Below are 26,907 nucleotides of genomic sequence, written 5' to 3'. Positions count from 1 at the left end.
TCTGCGTCCTTTTCTGTTATCTATTTGAAGAGGGATAGCTAGCTACAAAAATGCAGTCGATGTGTCAGTGTTATTGCCAGTTAACTGAGGCTGTACTATGCACCTAACCTCACTCTCTCTATAGTACTATGGCCTAATACGTCGTTTCAACAGAGACTTCAAAATAATTCAAATATCTTTATCCATAGTAGGGAGCTGTCTACTGTTGAATTAATGAACCAATTTAGATACTTAGAAGGTTCACAACTGGAGGAAGTTTTAGCAGTTCACCAGGGTATTCTAATTTTAAGAATAACCTGTTCTGTACATAAGCTGTTTTTACATTTGCACATTAAGGGATAAAATGTGGCACCTAAACTCTTGCATATATATCCAGCAGCAAAGTTGATAATATATTTTACAAATTACTTCTAATGATTGATTGTTTTCTTCAATTTCAAATGTTTATTACAAAATAGCAATAGCCAAAATATAGATGTTCACTTCAGTAATGGTCCCAAATCACCAGAAAAATAGTATATATAACATATATTGCTTAAATTATTTTGTTTTATTTTTAGATCTTCAAACATAAAGCTAGACAAAATAATGAAAGAACTGGATGAAGAGGTAATTTTTTCCTCAATGAAGCCTTCTTAGCTGGGTAAAGCATGTAGATAGTACTTTTAAGGATGTAAGATATTTCTTCTGTGACTAAAAGAATTCTTCTGAGATGAAATTTGAGACCAAACCATCACATTTCAATATATAGCATTGGGAGATACATTTTTATCCGTATACATTTTCAAAAACTTTTCTTTATGCAAGTCACGCTGAATTCTATTTCCTCTGCTAAATGTTTTGCTTAGTCTTGCTCACTGCAATTTCTCTGCAGTTTATCAGAATCAGTTACTCAAAATTAATATGCAGATCATTTTCTATTGAGTTCTTATGTTGCCTCAATAATTTTAATAATTGCTTACATATAATCACATTAACAATAACTTTTCTAGTGATTTTATAAATTTGTCATGTAGAAGCTAAAAAAAAAAAAAGCCATCTTTTTTGAAAACCTTTTCAAGGAAGCCAGAAACCCATTCATTGGAAATGATGCATCAGTTTCCTTGATTAATTAGTTGCAGAGATACTAGTTTAGGGATCATTCCTTAAAATGTAAACAGAAAATACCAATGCTTTTAATTTTAGGGAAATCAGAGAAAGAACTTGGAATCAACAGTGTCTCAGATTGAGAAGGAAAAGATGGTATTGCAACATAAGATAAATGACTACCAAAGAAAAATTGAACAAGAGAACGAAAAAAGGCGGAACATGGAAAATGAAGGTATGCCATATTGTCCAAGCATTTGACACTGATGAGGTGTATGATAAGTTTCGGGGAATAATTTACTACCTTAGCATCTTACAGTGCTGTGCAACTTTAAAGGGATCTTTTCAAATAATGGACAAAATGTTGAGTTTATTTTTATTTGAACGGGGTATTTTTGTCATATTTTCAAATTCTAGTCTCTACAGTGTGCATGCTAGTTCTGCAAGCACAGAATGTGACCTAAAAATGTGTATAAAAAGCAAAAAGTAAAACAAAAGACCTATTATATGCTAAGAATTTATTTCAGTGTGTTTGTGTAAAAAGAAGCAACAAAACCCCAAAAACACCTAAGGATTTTTTTTAATCTGTTGTATTAATGGTGTCATTTCTCTTCAGTGTCCACGCTAAAAGATCAAATGGATGACTTGAAAAAAATCAGCCAGCATTCACAAATTACGAATGAGAAGATAATACAGTTACAAAAACAAGTATGTTGCTTCTGTTCATTGTTTTCATATTTCTTAGATTCGAGAAGCCGTATGTAGCATTCAGATTTAGTACAACTGGCCCTAATAATTTTTAAATTTGAGAATCTTGTCTGTTTTCTTTTAACAGCTAGAAGAAGCAAATGATTTGCTGAGGACAGAATCGGATACAGCAGCAAGACTGAGAAAGGGTAACACAGAAATGAGCAAGTCATTAAGTCAGGTAGAATCACTGAATAGAGAACTGCAGGAAAGGTGCAGAGTTCTAGAAAGCACAAAACTGCAGGTGGAGAAAGATTATTACCAACTCCAAGCAGCTTTGGAATCAGAACGAAGGGACAGAAGTCATGGATCTGAAATGATTGGAGAACTACAGGGTAATTCTTCTGTATTTATACTTTACCAAAGAAGTTGTGATAACCCTATTTTGTTAAACAAAGTACAGTTACACAAAGGGAGGAAAGCCAACCTGCAAACTGAGTGTGACTTAATAGAACCATTTCTGATGTTTAGGTCTTGCTTCCTGATCATGTCTGAACAGCTCTTGGGAGGGACAGTATCAAAATTGATGAGTGGGAAATACTGATTGTAAGGCTCTGGGGCTGCCCTGACTAAAAATCTGAGTCCAGTGGTGCAAAGATGTGAAAAGATGATACAGTACTAGAGAAGACACAACAGGGTCTTACTGCCTTGGTGCAGTAGCCAAATTGACATACCCTACACTTTCTCTTTCATTTGTGGAGAATGCTATTTTGTTGTTACATTGTATTTGTTTTCTCTTTTGATGGTTCTACATTATAAGCAAGATGAAGAACATTGTAAAGGATGCAGATGTGGAATCCCTTTTTTCAGGATGCCTGAAACTTTTTACCACTTGTACTTCTGATCCTTCCTACTAGAAACTGTTCAGATACATTAGTGCAGGGTCCTCAAACTTTTTAACCAGGGGGCCGGCGCGCGGATGCAGTGGCAGGCAGTCATCTGCGGCTGCTTGGTTTCCCCCCCAACCCCTGGCGGGGGGGTTCTGTAAATACTGGGGGCCGGATTGAGGACCCTGGGGGGCCGTATCCAGCCCGTGGGCCGTAGTTTGAGGACGCCTGCATTAGTTCATGACTGTGCCTATGCTAATGGATCCTGCCTTTTCACTTGTCATTTTAAACCATCTGTCTGCAGTATGGAAGATCACTTTCCACGAGGCACAGTCTTTTGTTGAGGACTGTTGGGTGGTTTTGGGTTGGTTTGTTTAAGGTAAACATTGCTAGTGCAAAGAATGAACTATCCAGAATCAAGTTGACTGTTTACAGTGCTTCAAATACAGTAAACTGGTTTCAGTTCAATGATTGTAAAGTTCCTCTGAAATGACTGAATGTAGTTTGATCCAGTTTGTTGTTAATTGCAAGCAGGAGGTACAAATGGTTATAGAAGACTATTCTGTGCACTTCAAAATGTGCTTTTGGCCACATCCAAGTCAGCAGACTGCAGAATGATCTTTTTCTGAAGGGTGTAGGGTTAAGGTGCTTTGCTGGTGTATACCCAAATAGCTTTATGTGATTCAAATACTCATACAGCAGTTTCTAAAAGCACATTTAAAATGAATGAGGAAAGTATAAGATTTAGGAAGACTTTATCTTCTTCCATCTCATAATTTCTTACATATTGCCAGATGTCTCTATTTCAGAATTAAGTGAAGCAGACTGTACTGTAGACAGATGTATTTGAATTGATAGGTCTATTTTTGTATACTCTATTTAAGGTATTACTTGTAATACAGAGTAATCAAAAATATATTTTTGTGTATTTATTTTAAAGGAGGTAATGCGAATTCTTCAGTCTAGAAATATGTGCTACTGCTTTGGCTTATATATTTATACTACTACTTCGGCATGCAGATACATAGACACACAACATATTACTACTACTACTAAGGCTTTGTGTATTATGGCCTTTCAATACCAAAAGAAGGCTTATGAGAAAGACAGAGACTTTTTACCAGGGCCTGTTGTGACAGGACAGGGGGCAATGGTTTTAAACTGAAAAGAGTGTAATTTATGTTAGATAAACAGAAGAAATTTTAAACAATGAGGGTGATGAGACCCTGGGACAGGTTGCCCAGAGAAGCTGTGGATGCCCCATCCCTGGTAGTGTTCGAAGTCAGGTTGGATGGGGCTTTGAGCAACCTGGTTTAGCGAAAGATGTCCCTGCCCATGGCAGGGGGGGTTGGACTAGATGGTCTTTAAAGGTCCCTTCCAAACCAAAATATTCTGTGATTCTGCTCAGTATTTAGTATAAACTTCTGATGCCACACTGCATCTTGTGGTAGATGCTGTGGGGGATGGGGAATAGTTCCTCTATCCAACACAGAGCACTTGAGTCAGTTAGGTGAATATGTATTGTATTAGTACCTGTAGATCCATTTGAGCCTAACTTCCTGTGTAATGTGCCTTAACCTACATATTAGTGGAGTTAACATCAGAAAAGGTGCTTGTTGCATAACACAGCAGAACTTGAATTAATGGAATAAATTTCGCATATTAGGTATTGGAAGTGATGGAAGGCAGGTACCAAGTTTTGCATGTGATTGTTTTTTTGGTCAATTGTTACTAATGGCATGCATAAAGCGTGGCTAAAAAGATTGGTTTCCTTTTTGATATACAGCCTTTGCATGTCTGGACAATTTGAAGGTAAAAATATTTTAGGGGCCCAGAAATCAATAAAGGTGGAAAAGCATATTGATCTAAGTCAAGTAACTAATACTGAATGATGTTTAATTTCTTATGGCAGTTCGGATTACAACTTTACAAGAAGAAGTAAAAAACATTAAAAACAATCTTGAAAGAGTGGAAGCAGAAAGGAAACAAGCACAGGATATGCTTAATCATTCAGAAAAGGTACAGTAAAATGATGTTGAGGCTAAAGGTCTTTGTCTATTTTAAAAAGCTTTTAAAAAAAGCTTTTGACTATTTTCAAGTAGTATTTATTGATGTTGCTAAGTCCTGTGTTCTTGCTGTGAATCAATCTTGTGTTGAAATGATTGAATAATGCCAATTTACAATCTCATCAGGATGGTAAGTCTCGCAAGTCCTCAGGTAGTTCTTACTTGTAGCTTTGGGCGTAAAATTTGTGTTTGTCATTCACTATCACTGATTCAACACTTCTGCCAATAGCAAGTAATTTTTCTCTGGCTGTTTAGCTATCACTGCAGAGACTTGCCTCCTGAAAATCTATGAATTGAATATTTTAAAGACTTGAAATTTAATTTTCTGCTTTTACTGGATTTTGACCGGATCAGTGCTAGACCTTCTAATCAACTTTGGAGCTGAACTGTTTCAGTTTCCTTTCCCCCTTCCTTCCTTCCTTCCTTCCTTCCTTCTTAAAGAATGGTAGCAGCATGTTCCCCAGCATCTCTGATTCCCACCCCAAGATGGAGAAACAAGAAGAGAAAGAGGAAATCCTGCACCCTTTTTCCAGATAGAGCTAACTTTGTAGCCTGTGTTTTGAGGTCAGCTGAAGACTTTCTGTGCTGTGTGGTCTATCCAAATAAACCAGAGATATATGACTACTTATGAGGGAAAGTGCAAGGAGTTACTGTTGTCATTTGGTGTTACGTGAAGCAGTGATGCAAAGGCAAGTCCTTGTCTCTGGAAGTTTCTCTCCATTGCTTGTTTCATGTGTTACTGTTAATGGCTGGCAATCTCAACAGTGAAATAACAGAATGCATCCCAGAATTCTAATTCCTCTGTGTGCTAGTGTTATTGGTAGATTAGTTGTATGTTTCCAATTTACATGACTACTGATAATTCAAACTGAGAAGTTTCCATTACCTTACAGATTTATAGACTACTGAAAAATTTAATGAAGTTTTCTCCAGAGCACTGAGTACAGTTTTTATCTGTTACCATTCTTTATTAAACATGAAAAATAACATTGATAATTTCTTCATAACAAAAGGTTAACGCTTAAGAAAGAGAAGAAGGGAAATGTTTCCCTCTGATATTATAGAAATCGGTAACTTTTTTTCTTATCTTTAGGAAAAGAATAATTTAGAGATAGATTTGAACTACAAACTCAAGTCATTACAAGACCGGTTAGAACAGGAACTAAATGAACACAAAGTGACTAAAGCTCGATTAACTGACAAACATCAGTCAATAGAGGAGGCAAGATCAGTTGCAATGTGTGGTAAGTGTTTCTTGCAAGTTTCAGGTGAATATATAATAAAAGATGTTTTGATTATATTATCTTAAAACACATTATCTTACAATGTGGTACTCTTATAGAAGTGTTTAATGCCTTCTATAAAGAAAATGCCTATCAAAATCTCAAAACATGAAAACTACACATTTTCAATTCTTTTCTCTAGCGTGGTACTTCTACCATAAAAATTGCATTGTTTCTTATATGTTTTGAACATTTTACTGCATTTGCAATTTAAAGCATTCCTTGGCTTCTAAAATACTATTGAATCTTGAAATTCTGGCTAATGCTGAATGAAATTGAAAGAGTGCATTATTAAGACAGATGTCTTGGAGCATTCATTCCTATGTAACTGTGTTAAAAATATTGGTGTTTTATTAGGCACAGTGGTAATGTGATGAAGTTTCTTTTATAGATACATATCCATGAATCAAAGCTGTGTCTTGGTATCTTAATTAAATATATAAGATTTTCTTTCTGAGGGTCATTGGTACCTGAATGTGAGTTTGTAACTTTTCAGAAAGCTGATACAAATGGTAGCGCTTTTCTTTCACTTTACTATCCATTCATGCAAATGAAACTTTGCCTTTATTGATTAATTCAAGAATCTGCATTTTTTAATTCTTTCACTATTAGTCTTTCAGTAGTCATAATAATATTCCAGTGTTTTGAATGCAAATTCGAATTACATTTCTTTTTTAGTGTTTTTAGTAATAACGCCAGGAAGTTTATAGGTAGTAGTCAGTCCATCTAACAGAAGAAGAGCTTAAATAGCTGAACAAAAGGGTCTGAAGAATACTGGGATGTTTAGGACTGTGTTTACAAAAACATTCTTGTAGATGCTACATACTCATTTTTGTTGTTTTATTTTCCTTAATCTTATATTAGAGATGGAAAAAAAAGTAAGGGAAGAAAGGGCAGCAAGAGAAAGGGCAGAAAATCGGATAGTTCAAGCTGAAAAACAGTGTTCCATGCTGGACTTTGACCTGAAGCAATCTCAGCAGAAACTGGAACACCTTCTTGAGCAAAAGGAGAGACTGGAAGATGAAGTAAGTAAAATGTTCATCACTAACAATTTTCTATATAAATAAGAAATAATATGTGCACCAAGAAATAGAAAATTAAATTAACTTATACTGATGCCATTGTATAATACCCCTCTCAGTAGAACTGAAGATAGTTGGCCTAAATAGTGTTAGATATTTTTCATTTGTTTCTCAGCTCTTGGATGCCTTAGATATTTGAGCCCTCAATTTAATGTAATCAATTTTTTCATGTTTCCTTTTCTTTTTTTAAAGGAAAAACTTGCTTGTGAATTTGACTATGTAGTCAGGTTGGTTTGGATGGTTTGCAGTTCTGAGTTTGCATTCTCCGGAGAAGCATTTGTCCAAGGAAATATGCAATTAGAATATTGAATGTGAAACCTACAAATTAGAGTGTCTTGCTTACTTTTTCTTCACAGGACACTGGGTTATGAATGAAGGTTATAACACCTTTCTTAGGGGTCACGACTTCAGTAAATTAGGTTTTATTTATCTGGTAGACTGCATTTTTTTCTAGGGTGACAAGTTTTTAACATCTGAAATGCAGAGAGGTTTGCAGGACCTTTCAGCAGACAATTTGGGTTTCTTCCATTGTTGCCTTTAAGATAAGATAAAACACATTTGGGACTTTGAAATAAGCTGAGTATGGGGAAGCTTTATCATCATGCAGTGTCATGTCAGTACGTTCTGTAAGGGCAGCAGCTTTCTGTTGCACTGAAGTGTTTGGAGGTTCAGGAATATTTGTACGTATTGTACAATGTGTAGCATCTATGCAATGGTGTTTCACGTAAAATGTACCATATATGAAACACTTTCAACCATGTGCAATTGGTTATTCAGAAATGCTCCTAAATTGAAATATTTCTCATTTAGGTAAGGAATCTAACGCTTCAGCTAGAACAAGAGACGAATAAGCGAATAATGGCACAGAATGAATTAAAGGCACAAGCTTTTGAAGCAGATAACTTGAAGGGTTCTGAGAAGCAGCTGAAACAGGAAATCAATACGTTGTTGGAAGCAAAGAGGTTACTGGAATTTGAGTTGGCTCAACTTGCTAAGTAAGTAAAAATCTGAAGTAAAATGGAAAAAGTTGCTTTATTATACATGTACTGTTTTGCCTGTTCCTGTTACTAAAAAAAGTTCTCTGGAACATAGGCATTTTTTTGCTAAACCAAAAGAGTATTTTTAGCTGCATGTTATGATTTCTGTATGTAGCCTTCAGTGTTGGAATATTTTTGTTATGAGCTATTGATGCAGAACAATTCTTAGCTCATCATTCTATGTCAAGACATATATATATATATGCCACTTATATTTGGGTGACTTCTTTATGGATTGACTGTGATACTACTTATTAAATCATATGGGTCTTTTAGTTTTACTATATAGGAGTCAGTAGCTTTTTTTTCCCCTTTAACTACCTGATCCTTTTTCTTAACATTTCTTAAGCTGATTGAAGACATTTTTCAATAATTAGGCTTATATCATATCTTCCTTCAGCTGACTTAACATTTTTCCATTTAAAGTACTCTTTGTCTTCTAAGTTATGTACTGAAATGGTCATTGGGGTAGAATAAGGAATGTAATTAAATCAGAAGTTTAGGATACAACAAACTGTTGGTCATTGTGAAATAATATGTGTGCAAATGTAAGATCTTCATAGGGTACTTTTCTGCTTAGAAGTAGTCTGCCTGTCATTTGTTAGTAGCTGACTTTTATATGCTTTCCTTTTTTATTTCTTCAAAGACAGTACAGAGGAAATGAAGGTCAAATGCGTGAGCTTCAGGATCAACTTGAAGCTGAGCAGTATTTTTCGGTAAGACTTGCAAAGAATTGTGAGTACTACATTTTGACAAATTGTTTCAATGGAATCATTGAACAGTGAATAGTTTGACATATTAAAGTTTTCTAAATATAAATAACCTGGCATAAATCAGCAATTCACAAAACGCTGCTGGAAATACAATGAACAAAAAATTAGAGAACATTAGATAGTCTATCTGCTAAGTTGCTTTGTCTTTTTTTTCCAATCTTACATGTTTCATTGAGTAGCTTTTACCTGAATTATTCATCAGAGTAGTTCCTGTCCTGAGATTGGAAAAGAGATATTTTTCTGACACAATGGCAAACTTTATAGAGAGTTCAGAATCTCCATACTTACTGGAATGTATTCCATGCTATTGATCTACCATAAGTATATTTAAGATCCATAGCATTCTGTACATATTCCTCATCCTTATAAAAATACACCTTCTCTGCACCTGAGTCCCTGAAGAGCCTTATTTGGTACTCCAGGTAGTCAAAGTGTTTATTTCATAGATTTAGTTTGGTCTGTTTTATTTCTGTGAAAGCAAACAGTAGCATAAGATGCTCTATAATGCCTGAACTTCAAATAACATTTGTGAATAAGAACAGCCTCATTTCACTTTGGGAAGTACTTGTTAAATTTGGTTCTTCCTTGGAGGGGCAATAAAAAATTTTTACTGAACTGCATATGATTGTAATTTCATTATGTGTTACAGATTTTTGTGCATTTCTCCATGACATGTTGCTAATAAGAAGATCCAGAGTATTGTGTTTCATTCTCAGTTTTCCCTTTTTTCACTAGCATGTAGTTTAAAAGAGACATTTTTAATTCAGTGTGAATATTTATCAAAAGTATTTTACTGTAGGAGATCAGATTTGAACTTTCAGAATTACTGGTGGTGTTAATAACAATACAGTAATTAAGAACAGAAGTCATTCATGTAAATCAGACCTCTGTTGCATCAGTTATTAAGACAAAGTCAGTCTTTGCACAAAAAAACAGTCTAAGAGAAAAGATACATGGATACAAAAAAAATAAAACAGGTGGAAACATAGGACACTGTTAGGCTTGTTTGACTGACATTTTGAGACAGTGATGCTACAGGAGGATGCAGTTTTGTCCTGTTGTCTCCAAGAGACCTGCTCAGCTCTGTCCTAGTGCCTGCCTTCCCTTTTGTCAGGAGGTATGTTTGTACAACTATGTAGGAAACCAGACTAGAAGATTGAAAACTAACCTGGTCACATGAGTTCCCTACACAAGGGAAACTGGAAAGGAGCATCGCAGGCAGGCAGGAGGGGGAAAATTCCATTGAAGACAGCACTGGCATGTGTTGGGGTTTGACAGTTTCAAACCAACGAAGAATTTCACTATGGAATTTCAATAATGATTCTTTTTTTTATGTTTTCTTTTACAGACACTTTACAAAACTCAGGTTAAGGAACTGAAAGAGGAAATGAATGAAAAGAATAAAGAGACTCAAAGAAAAATGCAGGAATTGCAAAATGAAAAGTATGCCCATTGTGTTTCTCAAATATACGTTAACTTTTTCCATGTAGTATGGTCTCATTCATGAAGATTTTGAATCAGATTTAGAATGTTTAATTCCTTCAGAAAAAGACAGGTCTCAAAAGTGTTCCATAACACCTTATAAGATGGTAAATACAGAGGATGTTACCTATGATAACCCACAAAGCCAAATATGGTTGTTCATATTTGCTTTGGACTCTATTTATAATGTCTGGAAGAAGAATGATGACTTCTGAGAATTTAGGAAGATGCAGAATTTAAAAAAAAAATATCAGATTTGTTGTAATAATCTTGCTTGTATAATAATTTTTTTTATGTTATCCTGATAATTACTTGGTATCTTTCTATAGCCAATAAAATAATTGGAGGAAAAAATAAGGAAAATAATTTGAATTCTAAGTTTAGTATACTTCAGATTACAGCAAACCAGTTAATCCAACAACCATTAATTGTGATGTATTATTTTCTAAGTTAGCAAATAAGGAAAGAATTTTTTAAGCTTGTTTTTCCAATTTATTAATTCATATAATATATATTTATTTAATACATATGTATTCTGAAGGAGACTGTAGCCTTATGCATGAAGCAGAGTTTCTCTGTTCTAAATTCGGGGTGTCTCATTCTTAAGTGTCAGCATTGCAAAATGGTCTAAAGAGAGGAGGTTATGTAGTGTTCATGATGCATTTCAGTGGGCTAAGAAAGGGAGAAAGAAAAGATACTGTATTAATAAATGTGATACAGGGAGAAAATACCTGGCTGTGCAAAGTTGTTCAGAAGTAGTATCCAACTTAAAAAGAAAAAAAGGCTAGGGGAGGTGGGAGAGACTTCCTTTATTCCTCCTGTGGTTTCTCTTCTTTTCCTCTTTTCTTACTTATTTTATAGTTTCCTTTTATTCTCTTTCCACACTGTTCTCCACAATTTTATGTTCATCATAAACGTTTTTCATCTGGATAAAACAATGGGAATTGTGACAAACTCTTGAGTGTATTTCGTTACCTTGTTGCAGTAGAGACTCTTATCTACTACAGATACATCAAATCAGTGGACTCCATAGCAATACTTATTTCATTGCATAAATCTCTTTGTATTTTGCAGTGCAGGAGGGGCATCTGTCATGAGCCCATACTGCAGTAATGTATTGCCACTTCTATCTCAGCATGCTGTGCACTGTGTTCCATGTTGCTGTGTACATCTGGTGGGTGCTAGACTGGCCACCGTGCTTTATGTGGGTTTCTTTGCAGGCAAACATATAGGAGCTCTGCCTGTACTCCAAGCAAGAGCAAGGAAGTTTGGCTTGTATGCTGAGTTGATTAGAAGTGTGTATACATTAACTTCAGTGCAGTATCTCATTAATGCCCCTGCCTCTCAAGCTGTACATAGAATATGCAAGTCTTTCTGCAAAAGGTTGCATAGACATAGAACCGCTGTATGTTTTCAGAAGCTTTATGCAATTTTCCTTATTGTTCAGACAGACTGGAGTACATGTTTTCATGAGCAGTAATCTTGTGTGAAGAGGTTGGTAATACTGATGGGGCTAAGTATCTGTTGATGGACCACACTGTACATGCAATTTAATTTTATTTTTTCTTCTTCAAAAGCAGAAGAATTTGACACCTGGTTTCCTAAGGGTTGATGTTTCATGGATGATTGAATTTTTAATTGAATTACAGTAAGCTTGCTGCTGTAGCTTGTGTGAACCATCAAAAGATACAAGTGTATGGAATGTGGTTTAGTAAATCATGTTTTTCTTAAGAAACTAAGATGACAGTTACCTGAGTGGTGTAATTTGGGTTTTTTAGTCTTCCTGAAAATTTGGAATGTTTTGCATAGGGAACAAAATTTTAATGTCCTTTTTACAGAGAAACACTCACTACCCAGCTGGATTTAGCTGAAACCAAAGCTGAGTCAGAACGGTTGGCACGAGCACTCCTTGAAGAACAGTATTTTGAACTGAGTCAGGAAAGCAAAAAAGCAGCATCAAGACACAGGCAAGAAATGACTGATAAGGACAGCATCATAAGAAGGGTAAATTATTCCACTGTAATTAATACATATAAATATATATTTTATCTTCCAGCTGGAAACATACATTTGTGTTTTTACTTTAATTTAAGTTGTGTGATCATAAGTGATAACTATTTAAGTATCTTAAGTTTTGGACTCAGTTGGAACCTTAAACATTTAAATCCCATCATGTGTACTCCCAAAGAAATGTAGACGTGATGAATCAGAGGTAAAGCCAGAATGAAAATCAAGTGAATATCTATAATTCAGTTACTAAGCCTTTTGTAACTGCTTCTTGTTATTCCCCAATGCATTTAAATCTTGTAAATTTGTGGAGCTGTGTATTAGAGACTTATTGCAAAATAACTTAGTCCTTTGAAAACAAAACACTTGAAAGTCTTGAGCTTCTTCTCATTGGTGAACTATTAAAAAACCAAAAACAAGCCCCAAACTGGAATTTTTGAAGATACTTTATAGTGTAGCCCTTCGGTATTGGTGTCAAGTTCACAAATACCTTAACCAAGGAGTTTCAAATAGCAAGCCATATATAGTGTAGTTATTTTATCATTGTTGTTTTTTTCCCATTTAGCGTCAGCTATGCAGATTTTCCTAAGAATCCTGGAGGTGTAAATCTTCAGTAATACTGTAGGTGTAACTGAACCTGGATCAGTTGCTCAAAGCTTTCTGTTAGCGCTAATGTGGATATTACTTCTCTGTAAAGATAATGGAAGTAGAGTTTGTTACACACGTTTATTATAAGCTTGAAATCCCTTGAATACCACCATTTCTTAAGAAGCATTTAGAAGACTGTCTCCCTATGGCATGGAAGGAATACTTTCTTGCCAATAAGTTTGTTGGTTTCACATATTCTCATAATTTTGTCAGGCAGCTCAATACACAATTATTTCCATAGGCTTCAAGCAAAAGCTTTTTTCAGGAATGCAGTTATGTCTGGTTTTTAATATGTGTGTGTTAAGAGGTTAGCAAAATGATCCTAACTGTGGCAACTAGCATATTCAAAATGTGATGGTTTTCCTTTGTATGTGGTACTTTTTTTTTTTTTTCCCCAAACCTATGTACATATATACCTAGGTATGCTTTGACTTAGACCAAATTTTGGTTTATTTTCATACTGATTTATACCTGTTCTTCAGCATATATGACAATAGTTCAGCAGCAGATGCCATGTGTGTACTCTAACCTTGAATGTTGGAGTTGTATCATCTATCGGTTGCTTTTCTGTCTGAATTCAGGGGATCAGGACTCTGAGCGCTACTTCTTTCCAAGTACCACACATTAATTGAAAATTGCCACATTTGATAACTGACAATCTGATTTTGCTTGAGTTTTTAATTATATACTACAGTGTTGTCAGTCCTGCAAAGTTCTTTAAAAAAATATGTAATTCTTTCTGGGTTAGGTGTATTTCGAGCTTGGTAAATCAAGACAGCTTAGAAGAAAAGCACCATTTAAAAAAAAAAATCAGGTTTGAAAGGTAGAGCAGATTTTTTTGTGTATAATCTGAGGAATGTGTTCCAGGTAAATGGATATTACAGTTTTAAGGTTATTTAAAATAATAGTACTATAAATATTTTTAGAATTTATGGCAAGTTCTTTATTTTAAAATGTTTTTGTTTTCATTTAGCTGGAAGAAACTAATAACACATTAACCAAAGATGTTGATTTAATAACAAAGGAAAATTCAGAGATCAGTGAAAAAATTAAGAAACAGGAGGAAGGTATGTCATGTTTGGAGTTTTGATTCTTTTCTAAGGAAGCACAATTGAATTTGAAGCACACGTAGCAGAATGGAAATGGGAAAAGACTTTCTGTTTATCTTCCCTATTATTTTGGGCTTGATGAAAAGGAATATAATTTTGTTTAATTAAATCGTTCATTTAATCTGGAAAATACATCTTTGCTGTAGATTGCACCCATTTTTAAAAAGGGTAGAAAGGAGGGCCCTAGGAACTACCGACCTGTCAGTCTCACCTCTGTGCCTGGGAAGATCATGGAACAGATCCTCCTAGAAGCTATGCTAAGGCACATGGAGGACAGGGAGGCGATTTGAGACAGCCAGCGTGGCTTCCCCAGGGGCGAGTCCCACCTGACCAACCTAGTGGCCTTCTGCGATGGAGTGACTACCTCAGTGTATAAGGGAAGAGCTACAGATGTCGTCTGTCTGGACTTCTGTAAGGCCTTTGACATGGTCCCTCACAACATCCTTCTCTCTAAACTGGTGAGAGACAGTTTTGATGGGTGGACTGTTCAGTGGAGGAGGAATTAGCTGGATGGTTGCATCCAGGGGTAGTGGTCAATGGCTCCAGCTGGATGTCCAGATGGAGATTGTGACAAGTGGTATTCCTCCAAGGTCCATACTGGGACCAGTACTGTTTAATATCTTCATCAATGGCATAGACGGTGGGATCAAGCGCACCCTCAGCAAGTTCACAGGTGACACCAAGTTGAGTGGTGCAGTTGACATGCCTGAGGGACAGGATGCCATCCAGGGAGACCTGGACAAGCTTAAGAGGTGGGTCCATGTGAACCTTGTGAGGTTCAAGAAGGCCAAGAGCAAGGTCCTCCACATGATTCGGGGCAGTTTCTGGTATTAATACAGGCTGGGAAATGAAGGGATTGAGAGCAGACCTGTGGAGAAGGACTTGGGGGTACTGATGGGTGAAAACCTGGACATGAAGCAGCAATGTGTGCTCACAGCCCAGAAGGCCAACCCTATCCTGGGCTGCATTGACAGAAGCGTGGCCAGCGGGTCAAGGGAGGTGACTCTCCCCCTCTACTCTGTGCTGGTGAGACCCAACCTGGAGTGCTGTGTCCAGCTCTGGAACAACCCTCAGCACAAGGAAAAACATGGACCTGTTGGAATGGGTCCAGAGGAGGGGCATGAAGTTGATCAGAGAGATGGAACACCTCCTAGGAAGAAAGTCTGAAAGAGCTGGGGTTGTTCAGCCTGGAGAAGAGGAGGCTTCAGGGAGACCTTATTGCAGCCTTTCATTACTTAAAGGGGACTTATAAGAAAGATGAGGGCAAACATTTTTGCAGGGTCTGTTGTGATGGGACAAGAGGTAATGGTTTTAAGCTAAAAGTGGATAGAGTCAGACTAGGTATTGGGAAGAAATTTTTTTACAGTGATGATGGTGAAATACTAGAACAGGCTCCCCAGAGTGGTGGTATATGCCCCGTATCAAGGTCAGGGGCTCTGAGCAACCTGATCGAGTTGAAGCTGTCCCTGCTTATTGCAGGTAGGTTGAACTAGATGACCTTTAAAGGTGCCTTTCAACCCAAACTATTCTGTAATTCCAAATTGCCATTCTTTCTATTGTATTGCTTCCATTTCCATGCACTGCCTTTATTGCTGAAAACAACTAAAACCCTCAGGCGTAGCAGGTAGGAAAAAAGTGAGTTTCTGCTCACACTCCTTCCTCAGTTCTTAAAATAAACTAGCACTAACTTCCTGCAGGAGTAGTCAGGAATGCCAGCTATGCCCTTGTGTGCATAGAATTTATTAACAAAAATTATTTTGCTCATTTCATATTGCACGCAGTGTATTTATTAAAGTTTCTTTTCCCTATCTCCAGTATTTACAGTAAAGCAGTATTATTTCAATTTCTTCAAGATCTCGCTTAGACTCAGAATCTTAAGTTGTGATCATACGCCTATCAGTGGATTGTTCTATTTACATGCATTCTGACTGTATGGGAAGTCACGGTTATTCAGTTTACTCCCATGATTTTGCATTTGGGAAGCATTAGAAAATTGTAATACATGCTTTAATATCTGTTGGCTATGAGAGTAAAGGCCTTATTACTTATGTTGCCAGTGTTGTTGCCGACACTACACAGGCAGTAAGGCATACTAAAACATTTTCCCTTAGTTCTGCATTTCTGTAGTAGCAGGGATTGGTGAGCAAGCAGTTTTCAGTATTTTGTAGTTTATGGAGTTTGTTACTTGTAAAGTACTTGAATAACTGTTTGCGGTTTTGGTGGAGAAATCCTTACCAGTGAAATGCATACTTGTAGAGACTTTGGGAGCGAACCAGCAGACTGGAGGTGTGATAGAAAGATTGCTAGAATTGAGTAACTAGGGGTGAGTGTGTGTGTGCGTGTGACAGAGTCATTCCTTGTAAGCCTTTTTCCCCATGTTCTGTTTATGCCTGATTTGAGAATCTGTACTGAATATGTGTCCAGTCATATCAGTCTTATTCTATGTGGGTACTGGCTTAGTGCAGAAACACTTGTGGTAGCACACACACAAAAGGAAGTGGGGCAAAAAACTTAGTCATCACCAGAAAACAAAAATATGTATGCTGGCTTTGGTATTTCATCTTGGTGCCTTTGTGATATATCCTCCTGGTAATTTTCTATCATTATAGTAGTGTTAAACTGGTAACCTTTGTCATTGCAAACTGTTTTGAGCATTAAGTGACACAACAGGAAACTGGAGGAAAAAAATGATGCAATTGTAGAAGTGATTAAGCTTAGAAATAGTTACCTTGTCCTATAATACTTCAAAGTTGAATATTATTTTAACAGAACATGAAATTAAAAAAGAGGAGGAAATCAATAATATTAGAATGCATTATGAGAAGAGCATTAACACTGAAAGAACTCTGAAGACACAGGTATGACTTATGCAATTTAATAATAATTACGCTGCATTTCAGATACATTTTCAGTTCATTATTTATGTGGCTAACTTAGTGCCTTTAAGATTATGTTTATATTAAACATGATGTATAATATGCATTGTTGATCTTTACAGTTGACAGAATAAATTTTTATGCTGTGTACTTTTCAGTATTACTTCTATTGTGAGTAAGGGCCATTTATGCTGGTGAATATTTTTTTTGATTGAATTCTGTAACTAGAAGAACTTAGTTTTCTGTGAAGCATGCTTGCATATATAATTTTTCTTGCTGGTTTTCCTTTTTTTAACAGGCTGTCAACAAACTGGCTGAGATAATGAATCGGAAAGATTTTAAAATAGACAGAAAGAAAGCTAACATGCAAGATTTGAGGAAGAAGGAGAAGGAAAACCGAAAGCTCCAATTAGAACTTAATCAAGAAAAAGAGAAATTCAATCAGATGGTAGTGAAATACCAAAAGGAGCTCAACGAAATGCAAGCGGTAAAATAATGTTAAATTTTTTGCCACGTTGTGGAATTTTCTCTGCAGGAAAAACGTATAGCTCATAATCTACTTGAAAAAATAACAACCTCTGTTTCAGATGTTCTAGGCTACAGAATTTTAGTGAGGTAGAGAACTCAACAAGTGTGCAGCTCTGCTTGTTCTCATTCATTTCGCCTTTCTAAATTCTTAACTGTGGAAGTCACCAATATATTATGAAGGCTAAAAAACTGAACACTGTTTATGCAGTTTGTTTCACTGGTAGGTGGTCTCCTTTGCAAAACTAATCGTACTTTAATAGATTAATTATACCGGTTTGTACTTCCTGGATCTTTGATATTTAACTTTGTTTCTGAGGCTGGATGAACACTTCTACTGTAATCACTTTTGCTAATGCTATCAAAAGTATCTAGAGATATTAAAAAAAAAATAGTAGTGAGTTTTGTTTTCAGAATACTTTGTTGCCATATTTTTGGTATCACAGTAATTGTGCATGTGTATGTAAATACAGCAACTAGCAGAAGAATCTACATACAGGAATGAGCTCCAGATGCAGCTGGATAGTAAAGAGAGTGACATAGAACAACTACGAAGGAAAATTTTGGATCTCCAGCAAGGAATGGATTCTACCAGCGTTGCTAGTCTCCAGCCAGATGAAACGGATGGAAATCTGTCAGGTAAGAGAAAAGTGTATTAGAACTACTTGATTTTGTGCATAGACATAGTTTTGGAAGATATTATCTCAAACTTAAGTTACTACCTTTTGAAATCTTCTGGCTGTCTCTGTCTATATCACATTTCCACTTTTTGCTTTGTTTTGTTTTGGTTTTATCTGAGCTTAGCTGCCTATATATAAGTCTTAATTTTTTCTCACATCACTTCTCCCACTGTATGGCTTGGCATTAGCATAATTTTTATCCACTTTCACTGAGAGAATGTATCTGCTGCTGCTCTTTGAACAATGAATACTATGTGCTGTATCCAGTGAACAGAATACACTTCCAGAACATAGTGATTGTCTTTTTTATCTTGAATGCAAAAATTGCCTTGGTCTTGTCTGTTATTACAGTCATGTGCCACCTTTATGACAAGTGGCAATAATTGCCAATGTGAAAAATAATTGTAGGAATTTCCATAATGCATTTATAGTTTGTGTGGTACTCCAATTTAGCAGATCAAAATAAGAATAATTAATATGGTGCAGTTAGCCATTTCCATGTAGTGTGAGTTCCAGGCACTATATAATTTGAGACCCACTGTTACACTGCTTAGTGATTTTTTTTTTTTTCCCCTCCCCAATGTCTGAAAAGCATAATCAGTTAGTACTTTCTCATGATCTATTTCTATATCTTTAGATACAGCAAAAAGCAATTAGTGGTAATAAGCTGTGTTTGACAATTTCCTTCTGTTGGAGCTAGGTTTATTTTTTTTGTATAGTTAAGCAATTTTTATAGTTCATCATGAAATTCTTAGTAAATGCTTGTCTTACACATATACAGTTTCATTTGTATTGTAGAAAAATATATTAAAACATATGAAAATAGAATACTATTTTGGATATTTTAAGACTTCAGTGGATGAGTAATCAGATAAAAGTAAATAGAATCTTTTTAGGTGTCTCTTTTCCTGTTAATGCACTTCATGCTGCTCAGATTGGCACTTCCTAGAGTTTTTCCAGGGATCTTAGAGTGATTGAAATTTCAGGTAGATTATGAGACTTCGTATATCTATTTATGTAGTTATTCCTTTCGGCGTCTATTTTTATGTCCTGTCATCTTCTAGTGTATTTTTAGGTTTTCATTTTCGGTTAATATTAAAAGAATTCTGTTCTAAAATAGATTTTCATTCATATAGTGATACAGTCTTTTCTTACAACTTCCATTCTGTCCAAGAAGCCTTTTGCACTGTGATCGGTAAAACCCTCAGGTAATTGCCATCTTGTGAAGTAAATGTCTGCTTCTTTTGAAAACATCTTCTGGGTCACACTTCCATCGAAACTCAGTATTGAGAATTCTTAGACCTATTAGATTGGTGAAGGAACATTTTTTTCCTTAGCTGTCACCTGCTAGGAGCTCCCTCTGATATTTCTGATCTCAGGAATTTTTCTCTTAGATTCTGGTTCTCAGTGTATTCCATTTAACTGGGGTAAAAAAGAAATCGGAGAGGTTTTACTTACTAAAGGTTGGGGGTTTTTATCCCCTCAAATTAATATTTGGAATCAAGCTTTATGTTTGATAGTGTCTCCTAAATGAAGAACGCTGTGGTTCATAATATTTTATTGAAAACTTCCGAACTCCTGTAAATTAAGAGTTTAAATTTTTCTACAGGAAAACAGACCAGATTTATTCTACATAAAAGGGTAGTTTTGAGCTTCCTCACTTTCCTTCTCAGCCATTTTCAGCATGACTGTTGCATATTGCACTGAAAACACCCAGTGCTTCCATCTGGGCATAGGCACCTTCCTGTTTTCTTCTTAACTGCAATAGTGTGTCAATATGACCCTGTTGTCTCTTAGATCTTGGCAAGACTGTAGGAGTAAGCACTTTTTGTCTGCCTCGTTAAGGTACGTTATTTTCAGTTTTGCCTCTGGAGATGTGTTGGGAGGCTTCTGGCTGTATGACCTGCCACTTGAATATTGGGGCAGAAAGTTCAGTATGTGCAAGATCTTTTCAAGTCGGCTGTAACTCTTCCATACTCATGACCCCTCTGTTTCTTTTTTACTAGCCTTTCATTTCTCTTCTCTTTTTTTTTTTGCCCTTATCGCTATACATGCCTCTGATTTTTACTGCAGTTGTGCTGCTGGTGTTGCTGTCATACAGGTAGGACTCCTAATACATATTATTAGGACTTATCTAGATTTAGATCATGTCCCTACATGCTGCTTTTTGTGTTGGTTTTTTTTTTTTTTGAGTGATGCTCTGTGTTGATCAGGATCTGAATAAGAAGCAATTTAGGTAATTAAAAGAGATTAAGTGACATTAGTATAGTCAGATTTCGCACATTTGTCAAAGAGCCAAGTAGAGGGCAAAGGAGTGTACTAGCATTATAAGGAGGAAAAAAAAAAGCCAATCTTCAAAGTAGAAATACCCTATGCCCCAGAAAGAGGAAATTATGCAGCGTGTAGGTATTTTTCTGTGAACCAAGTAATTAGTCTTCAAAACAAGGTGGCATACCACAGCAGTTAATTTGCTACAATTTAGTTATATGAAGTTGTATGTCTTCAAATGCGTGCTAAGTTCTCATCATTTCTGTAGCCCAAGAATAGGCATTCCTTCAGAGCACCCTGAATAGCATTTTGTTAATGAGATGGACCTGATGAGTAGTCAGTAGGATTCTCTAGGTGATACATTTGTTCTTAAGGCAAAGGCATTCCTTAAAAATATTTAAGACATATATATGGTAAAATTACTAAATCAGTAATTATAGTATGATTTATTCAGTTTCCTGTCACAGTAAAAACATGTCCAGGGAAAACTTAAACACAAAATAATGTAAACATATCTAAAGGAATGATTCCACAGTCTCAGTTCTGGTCCCGGGCAGTCTCTGGTTTAATTGAAAAAACACCTTGGTATGAAACAGTGTGATAGTAATGTTCATGGAATTCCAGAGAGACCCTGGCTCTCAGGCATTGTCCACTGTCATCCTGCATGGCAGAGAGGTTCAGGCTATGGGGTGGTATCATGTATAATCAAGGAGCTTAGTTTACCAGTGACCAGAGAGGCTACAAGAGTAGAATTCATTATTTATGGGAAGTGCATGTTGCAAAATTTTTGATTCAGAAGGCTTTGCACTCTTTGAATAAACTCAAGGTAATACTGAAATGAATTCCTAATACTCAGAAAATTTTACGGTAAAATTTTCTGTATTTGGAGGTAGATCCAGAGAAATCACGTGGTAACACCTTACAGCTGCATCTCAGCTGGAGGTGGTTTCCGTCTGTTGTTGAACTAAACACCCCCCTCAAGTTCTGGCAGCTCCCAGGGCAACTTTCATTCTCTGAAGGTAGGGATTGGCTCATTTAGACAATCCAGGCTAATCTCTGGCTTTTGCTTCACCAGATGGGAAAGAGCGTAATGTAGAGGAAGGTTTTCCTTGTATTTAGTTTTAGCTGATTTTTGTAACTCTTACTGCTGATTATTGGTTCAGATAGCAGCTATGTCTCAGTTCATGTCTCCAATGTTTAAATAGAGTCCTTGCTGAAACAGCTGAAGTATTTGCTTTTTAATGATGCTTTTGGAATGCCTCTTCCTCCTGGCTGGACTTAGGAAGTCTTAATACTTACATGATTATAAACAGGTTTCTTTTTGTCAAGACAAAATGTATTTAGGAACTTAAGATTTTTTTTTCCTAAGTGCTATATCTTTTCATCTGATTGGCAAGATAAATTAAGCAATTGAGCTGTCCTAGAGGTTTAAATGCAGCACATAATATTTTACACCATATGTTATATATTATCTTTACACAAAGATAAGGTGGAATAATAAAACATGGACCATTTAAGCCAACAGTTGGTTTTTTTAATATGGGACTTTCAGAAATACCTGCAAGTAGCCATCACCTGAATATACCTCCAAGCATAGATCCAGCCAGCAATCTTTGGTGAGAGCCACATGAATTATAGTAAGACAATCTGAGAAAGGAAAGATTCAAAGGGGAAGGGTGGACTGGAAAGAATTAGCAAGATAGTATCTCAAGGGTTTTTGTTACTATGGAAGAGTCTGAGGAGTAGGAGGCATTCTTGAACGTTAGAAAGAGGTGCTCTGCTGCTCATGAAGGTGCCTGTATTACTTCGCTCCTAAACAGCAAAAAGTCTTACAGTCAGTACAGTCATGGTTGTCTAGTGTGATTTTGTTGAAGAGTTACTCTTAGAACTCAACATTTATCACACTGAATCGCAATGAATTCTGGCAATATGAATAATAACCATGAAGATGTTTAGAATGCAAATCCACATTTTAATATATATTCAGAGATAATTATAAGTTCTGTAGCATTTATGGAATTCTTTTGTCATATTCTACTCAGGTCCAACTAGCCATCAGATATTTTTGAGGCATGTCTTGGATTTTCTGCATTGGAAATATGAAGTATCAATTCTAGGATTTTTTCCAAAATAAAGGAAGTTGTCAGGCAATAGTTTTGAGCCTATTTTTAAAGACAGGAATGGAAGATTCTTTTTCATACTCTAGATAGCCCATATTTTCTTAATTACTTAATCAGAACACTCATAAATATTATTATTCTCTATCAAATATTTGTGAAATGGCCAGACAAGCATTTGCAGTTGTACTAGCTAACTCTGTCAAGGGAAATTAAAATACACTATAAATACTACTTGACACAAACCTTTGTGGCAAGGTTAGAATGAAAGGGCTCATCTACCCTTTCAAGAGTACATTTGGTTCCAGACAAATGTTAGCTTTGTTGAAAGGAGTGCATTCAGAAAGTGTTATTTTCAACTGCGTGATGTTATTCACAGCTCAGAAATCATCTCTCATGCAAATAGAATTTGGTCACTAAAATAGATTTATAGTAGACAGAAGAGAATGTCATCTGATTCATTTGTAACAGCTTATCCAGTTTCTACTTTAAAGTTTTTTTCAGAATGCGCTGAAATAGAAATGAGCTTAGAAAAACGCCTACCTACACTGTCCCTGATGCATCTTTTAAAATTTATCATTAATAAATCTTTCCAGATTTTCATATGTCACAATTTCCATAGATGCCTACTTACTCCTTTCAAATCACAGTTGTCCATACAATACTGCTTTTGAATTCCAGTTGTCCATACCATGTTCTTCATTATCAATTAATCACTTTATTTTGCAATGGAGGACTTGAGATTTAGTTTTTTTCTAAAATTTCTAAAAACGGAAGAATCTTTTCATGATGTAAAAACTAATGGAAGTATTTAAAACAAGATAAGCATTATCTGTGATGCCTGCAGACATGAAGGAAGTAGGCTTCTTTTTCCAAAGCTACTGAATATCAAAAATTGAGGAGGGGTCTGGGGGGAGAACCCACACCCCACTGATTTCTTGTACAGATACGACAGGCAGGGAAATACACATTTCCTTAATTTTTTCCAGGAAATTTTCTTACTGGAATGAGTGCTGCTAACATGCCTTTCTTCCAATTAGAATTTGAGTAGTTCACTGGTCCACCAGTATTTTGAATTCTGTTTGGAGAAATGTTAGGAAACGATTCTATATTTTTAAGTGTAGTCCACTTCTAAGTATGGTATGTTGTAAGGCTAACGTGGGAAGGGAGGGGGTTTTACGCCTCATTTCAATGCCTGCTGCAAGGCTAGGCTGTCAGTCTCGTTGCAATTTCACGGAACAAATATATGGACAGTATCTTTTACATATTTGAATGTATTTTCAGAGTTTGCTGAGGTACACCTCACACAGAACTATCCCTGAAGGATGACAGGGACTAGTAGCTCCTTCTTACAAATACATTTGTGGAGAATGTTTCAACAAATTTTAACTTAATGTTTTTGAAGTTTTCGGTGCTGCCAGTTAAATTTATTGTAAAGAATGCATACGTTAGCTATCGGCTATATTTCTGTACCTTTTTTCTATAAACACATTTTTATGATCATTTTAAAAAAAACTCAGATTTTTCTCAATTGTGAAATAGATTTATAATGATGGAATGAAATTTTGATTACTTCATTCTCACATTTACAAAATTGTGAGACTTTGTACTGTGTCAAATTAACGGAATCACAATAGTTTCTCACCGCTATTACCTCACTTCTTAATTTAAAAAATGCCTATCAAACCCAAGTATCAGTTATCTAGAGGGGGTTTTAAAATCTATAATCCACATTAGGCAGAATGCTGTCTTGTGACGCTTCTTTGTATCATTGTTAAATTATTTCTGTAGTTTCATATTAGGAAAATACTTTATTACATTACTCTTTCAAAAACTGTCCACTGAAAATTTAAATAAAATGCTTGTCTCTTATTCTTTATATCTAGTTGATTCTTCCTGCATTCCTTATTTATTTATCTCCTATGCTTATCTTCTGTGAGTAATGGGACATCCGTATAGCTTTGCTTGCTCTTGTGCGCTCTCCTTTTTTTGTTCCCCTTGGAAAATGTGGATCTGGTTTGTTTTACTTGCTGCATCTTTCTGCTGAGTATTTTTGTTTAGCCCCGCTGAATATTAAATTATGTTTATATTGAGAATCTCTTAATCATCTTCCGTTTAAGCTGTAACACATTTTCAAAGCAAAGTCTTTCCTGCCTGGCTCTTTGCAAACGATTTACATACAGTGTTAGATGTTGGCATCAAGGAAAACAGTTTCACTGTATTTTGTGGTAACTGTATAATCAAATGTTAGCTTGTGATGAAGCATGAAGTAAATACTTATATCTACATTTTACTTAGCTGTGCTTTTTATTTTGCTTTGCTGAACAGGTAATGGCCTATTACTGCATGTAGTATATTTTCCTTTCTAGTAATAGTTTGCTTTTGTGCTATTCTGCTTAATTATTATAAATACATGAAATTATTTAATATGCATTTTTTTTAAACCAGAATCAAGACTTGAAGGTTGGCTTTCAATACCAAACAAAGGAAATATAAAGCGGCATGGCTGGAAGAAACAGGTACAAATGGATGGGTTTTTTTTTTCTTCTTCAACTCCCTTGAAAAGTTTTTTAGGCGTATGGTGGATTGGTTTTACAGCTCACATTTAAGGAGCAAACAAAACAATTAAAACAATTTAGTGTGTATACATTATTTTAATGAAGAAAAAAAAAAATCCCAACAAGAAAATTCAAGTTCAGTATGCAATCTGTAGTAATAACATTGTGCAAATTTATGACAGGCCGGTGAGGAAATGCTTTACAATGGGCATCGTGGAACTATTCAGAATTTTGTTTCTCCTTTGAGTAAGTTTCTTTATAATCCTGCTGGTGAAAAATAAGCTCTTTGTGCAACTTGACAGCAGAGAGTAGGGAATACCACACCTAAATGTTCTGAAGGCCGTGGAAGAGTGTATCATACTAAGTTGCCACACATGATTTTCAAGGACACTGCCATGTCCCTTACTTTTAAAATGGTCAGTCTCTCTTGAAAAGAAACAGAACAGAAACAGAAACACCCACTCCTAAACAAAGCAGTATTGTTTTGCCTCTGCAGAGGTTATGATCTAGTTCTTTGAAGCTTCAGATGTTCAAAGTGGGATGCCTATAAGCTTAGAACCAGTTTCTGATTGTTTTCTAGCTTTCCAGTTCCTCTCTTTGAACATCTTTTAATATAACAAGTTGGAAAAGTGAACATGGTCACTAGAATTTTTTAAATTTTGCAAGCAATTCATATGAAATAGTTTATTTCCCTGCATCTTCCTTACTTACATTCAAAGACCAGTATTGGAAATTACTCAGTTTGTTCATGACACTTTCAAGTTAACTGTCTGATTTCTGCTGAAAAGTCCTTCTCAGAGGCTGTTGTTCATGTTCACATTCTACAAGTGTTAGAAGTGGTTCCTACAAAATTTAAAGGAGGATTTAGTTCCTCTCAAAGAAGCACGGAAGTGTTTGTTTTGAGCTGTTAGCTGCTGAAGTCTGATTCCAGTTGGCTAACGTGACCTACTTTATATAGTTGGGAGTGTTTTGAGTTCCAGACCTGCCTATTTTTACATCAGTACCAGACCTTCTTGGTGATGTGGCTGTAAGTTAACACAGCCACCTATTCTAGCTTGCAGAGATTGAGTGTTAAGCTCTGTCCTATTTCATCTGATGGCTGCTTAGAGTATTCTCCCAGACTCTCACATGAGATGCAATGCAAACAAGTGCCGCATTGAAAATGTTTGCTTACCACAATTTGGAACCTCGGGTTTGCTATAGATACCTCAAATGCTTTTCAGTTGGTTTCTTGTCTCTTTGCATTTCACTTTGTCTCCCTGTTAGCAGAACTGCAGGAAATGAAGCATTGGAACAGGCTGCCCAGGGGTGTGGTGGAATTACCAACCCTGGAATGTCAAAAGACATGTAGATATGGTGCTTAGAGGCATGGTTTAGTGGTGGACTTGGCAGTCCTGTGTTAACAGTTTGACTTGACGATCTTAAAGGTTATTTCCAACCTAAATGATCCTGTGATTCTATGTTTCTATGAAATCTACAGGACAGGGTTAAGGACATTCTTCATGCCGTATTTGAGTCAAATGCCAGTAGTGTTTGGGTGTTCATGAAACATACCTATCTGTAAATCTATTCTGCAACTTGTTCTGTTTGACAGCTAAGGCTGCTTGATTCCTCTTGTTCTGGAGGTGATTCTCCAGGATGCTGTCAGACTTCTGGCAGTGTCCATGAACAGAAGTGACTGTGCCTAGGCACAAGTCATGTAGCTTTATTCTGCTCTGGATTATCTAAAATACTGC

General features: G+C 36.0%; 1 protein-coding gene across 1 annotated transcript in view; it reads left to right on the top strand.

Annotated features, from left to right (window-relative positions):
- Positions 1 to 26,907, top strand: part of ROCK1 (Rho associated coiled-coil containing protein kinase 1) — a 92,097-nt gene that overhangs the window by 52,118 nt on the left and 13,072 nt on the right. The window contains exons 13-28 of the mRNA XM_040585360.1: positions 561 to 609; positions 1,186 to 1,321; positions 1,703 to 1,794; positions 1,922 to 2,168; positions 4,573 to 4,679; positions 5,820 to 5,970; positions 6,874 to 7,034; positions 7,902 to 8,086; positions 8,775 to 8,844; positions 10,250 to 10,344; positions 12,222 to 12,387; positions 14,012 to 14,105; positions 16,917 to 17,005; positions 17,322 to 17,510; positions 18,022 to 18,187; positions 25,062 to 25,132. Coding sequence (XP_040441294.1) covers positions 561 to 609; positions 1,186 to 1,321; positions 1,703 to 1,794; positions 1,922 to 2,168; positions 4,573 to 4,679; positions 5,820 to 5,970; positions 6,874 to 7,034; positions 7,902 to 8,086; positions 8,775 to 8,844; positions 10,250 to 10,344; positions 12,222 to 12,387; positions 14,012 to 14,105; positions 16,917 to 17,005; positions 17,322 to 17,510; positions 18,022 to 18,187; positions 25,062 to 25,132 — 2,068 coding nt within the window. The remainder of the gene's footprint in view (positions 1 to 560; positions 610 to 1,185; positions 1,322 to 1,702; positions 1,795 to 1,921; positions 2,169 to 4,572; positions 4,680 to 5,819; positions 5,971 to 6,873; positions 7,035 to 7,901; positions 8,087 to 8,774; positions 8,845 to 10,249; positions 10,345 to 12,221; positions 12,388 to 14,011; positions 14,106 to 16,916; positions 17,006 to 17,321; positions 17,511 to 18,021; positions 18,188 to 25,061; positions 25,133 to 26,907) is intronic.

The sequence above is a fragment of the Falco naumanni genome, chromosome 3 (genome assembly GCF_017639655.2).
Source record: "Falco naumanni isolate bFalNau1 chromosome 3, bFalNau1.pat, whole genome shotgun sequence".
NCBI classification, from domain to species: Eukaryota; Metazoa; Chordata; class Aves; order Falconiformes; family Falconidae; genus Falco; species Falco naumanni.
This window is presented reverse-complemented; position numbering and strand designations above follow the sequence as displayed.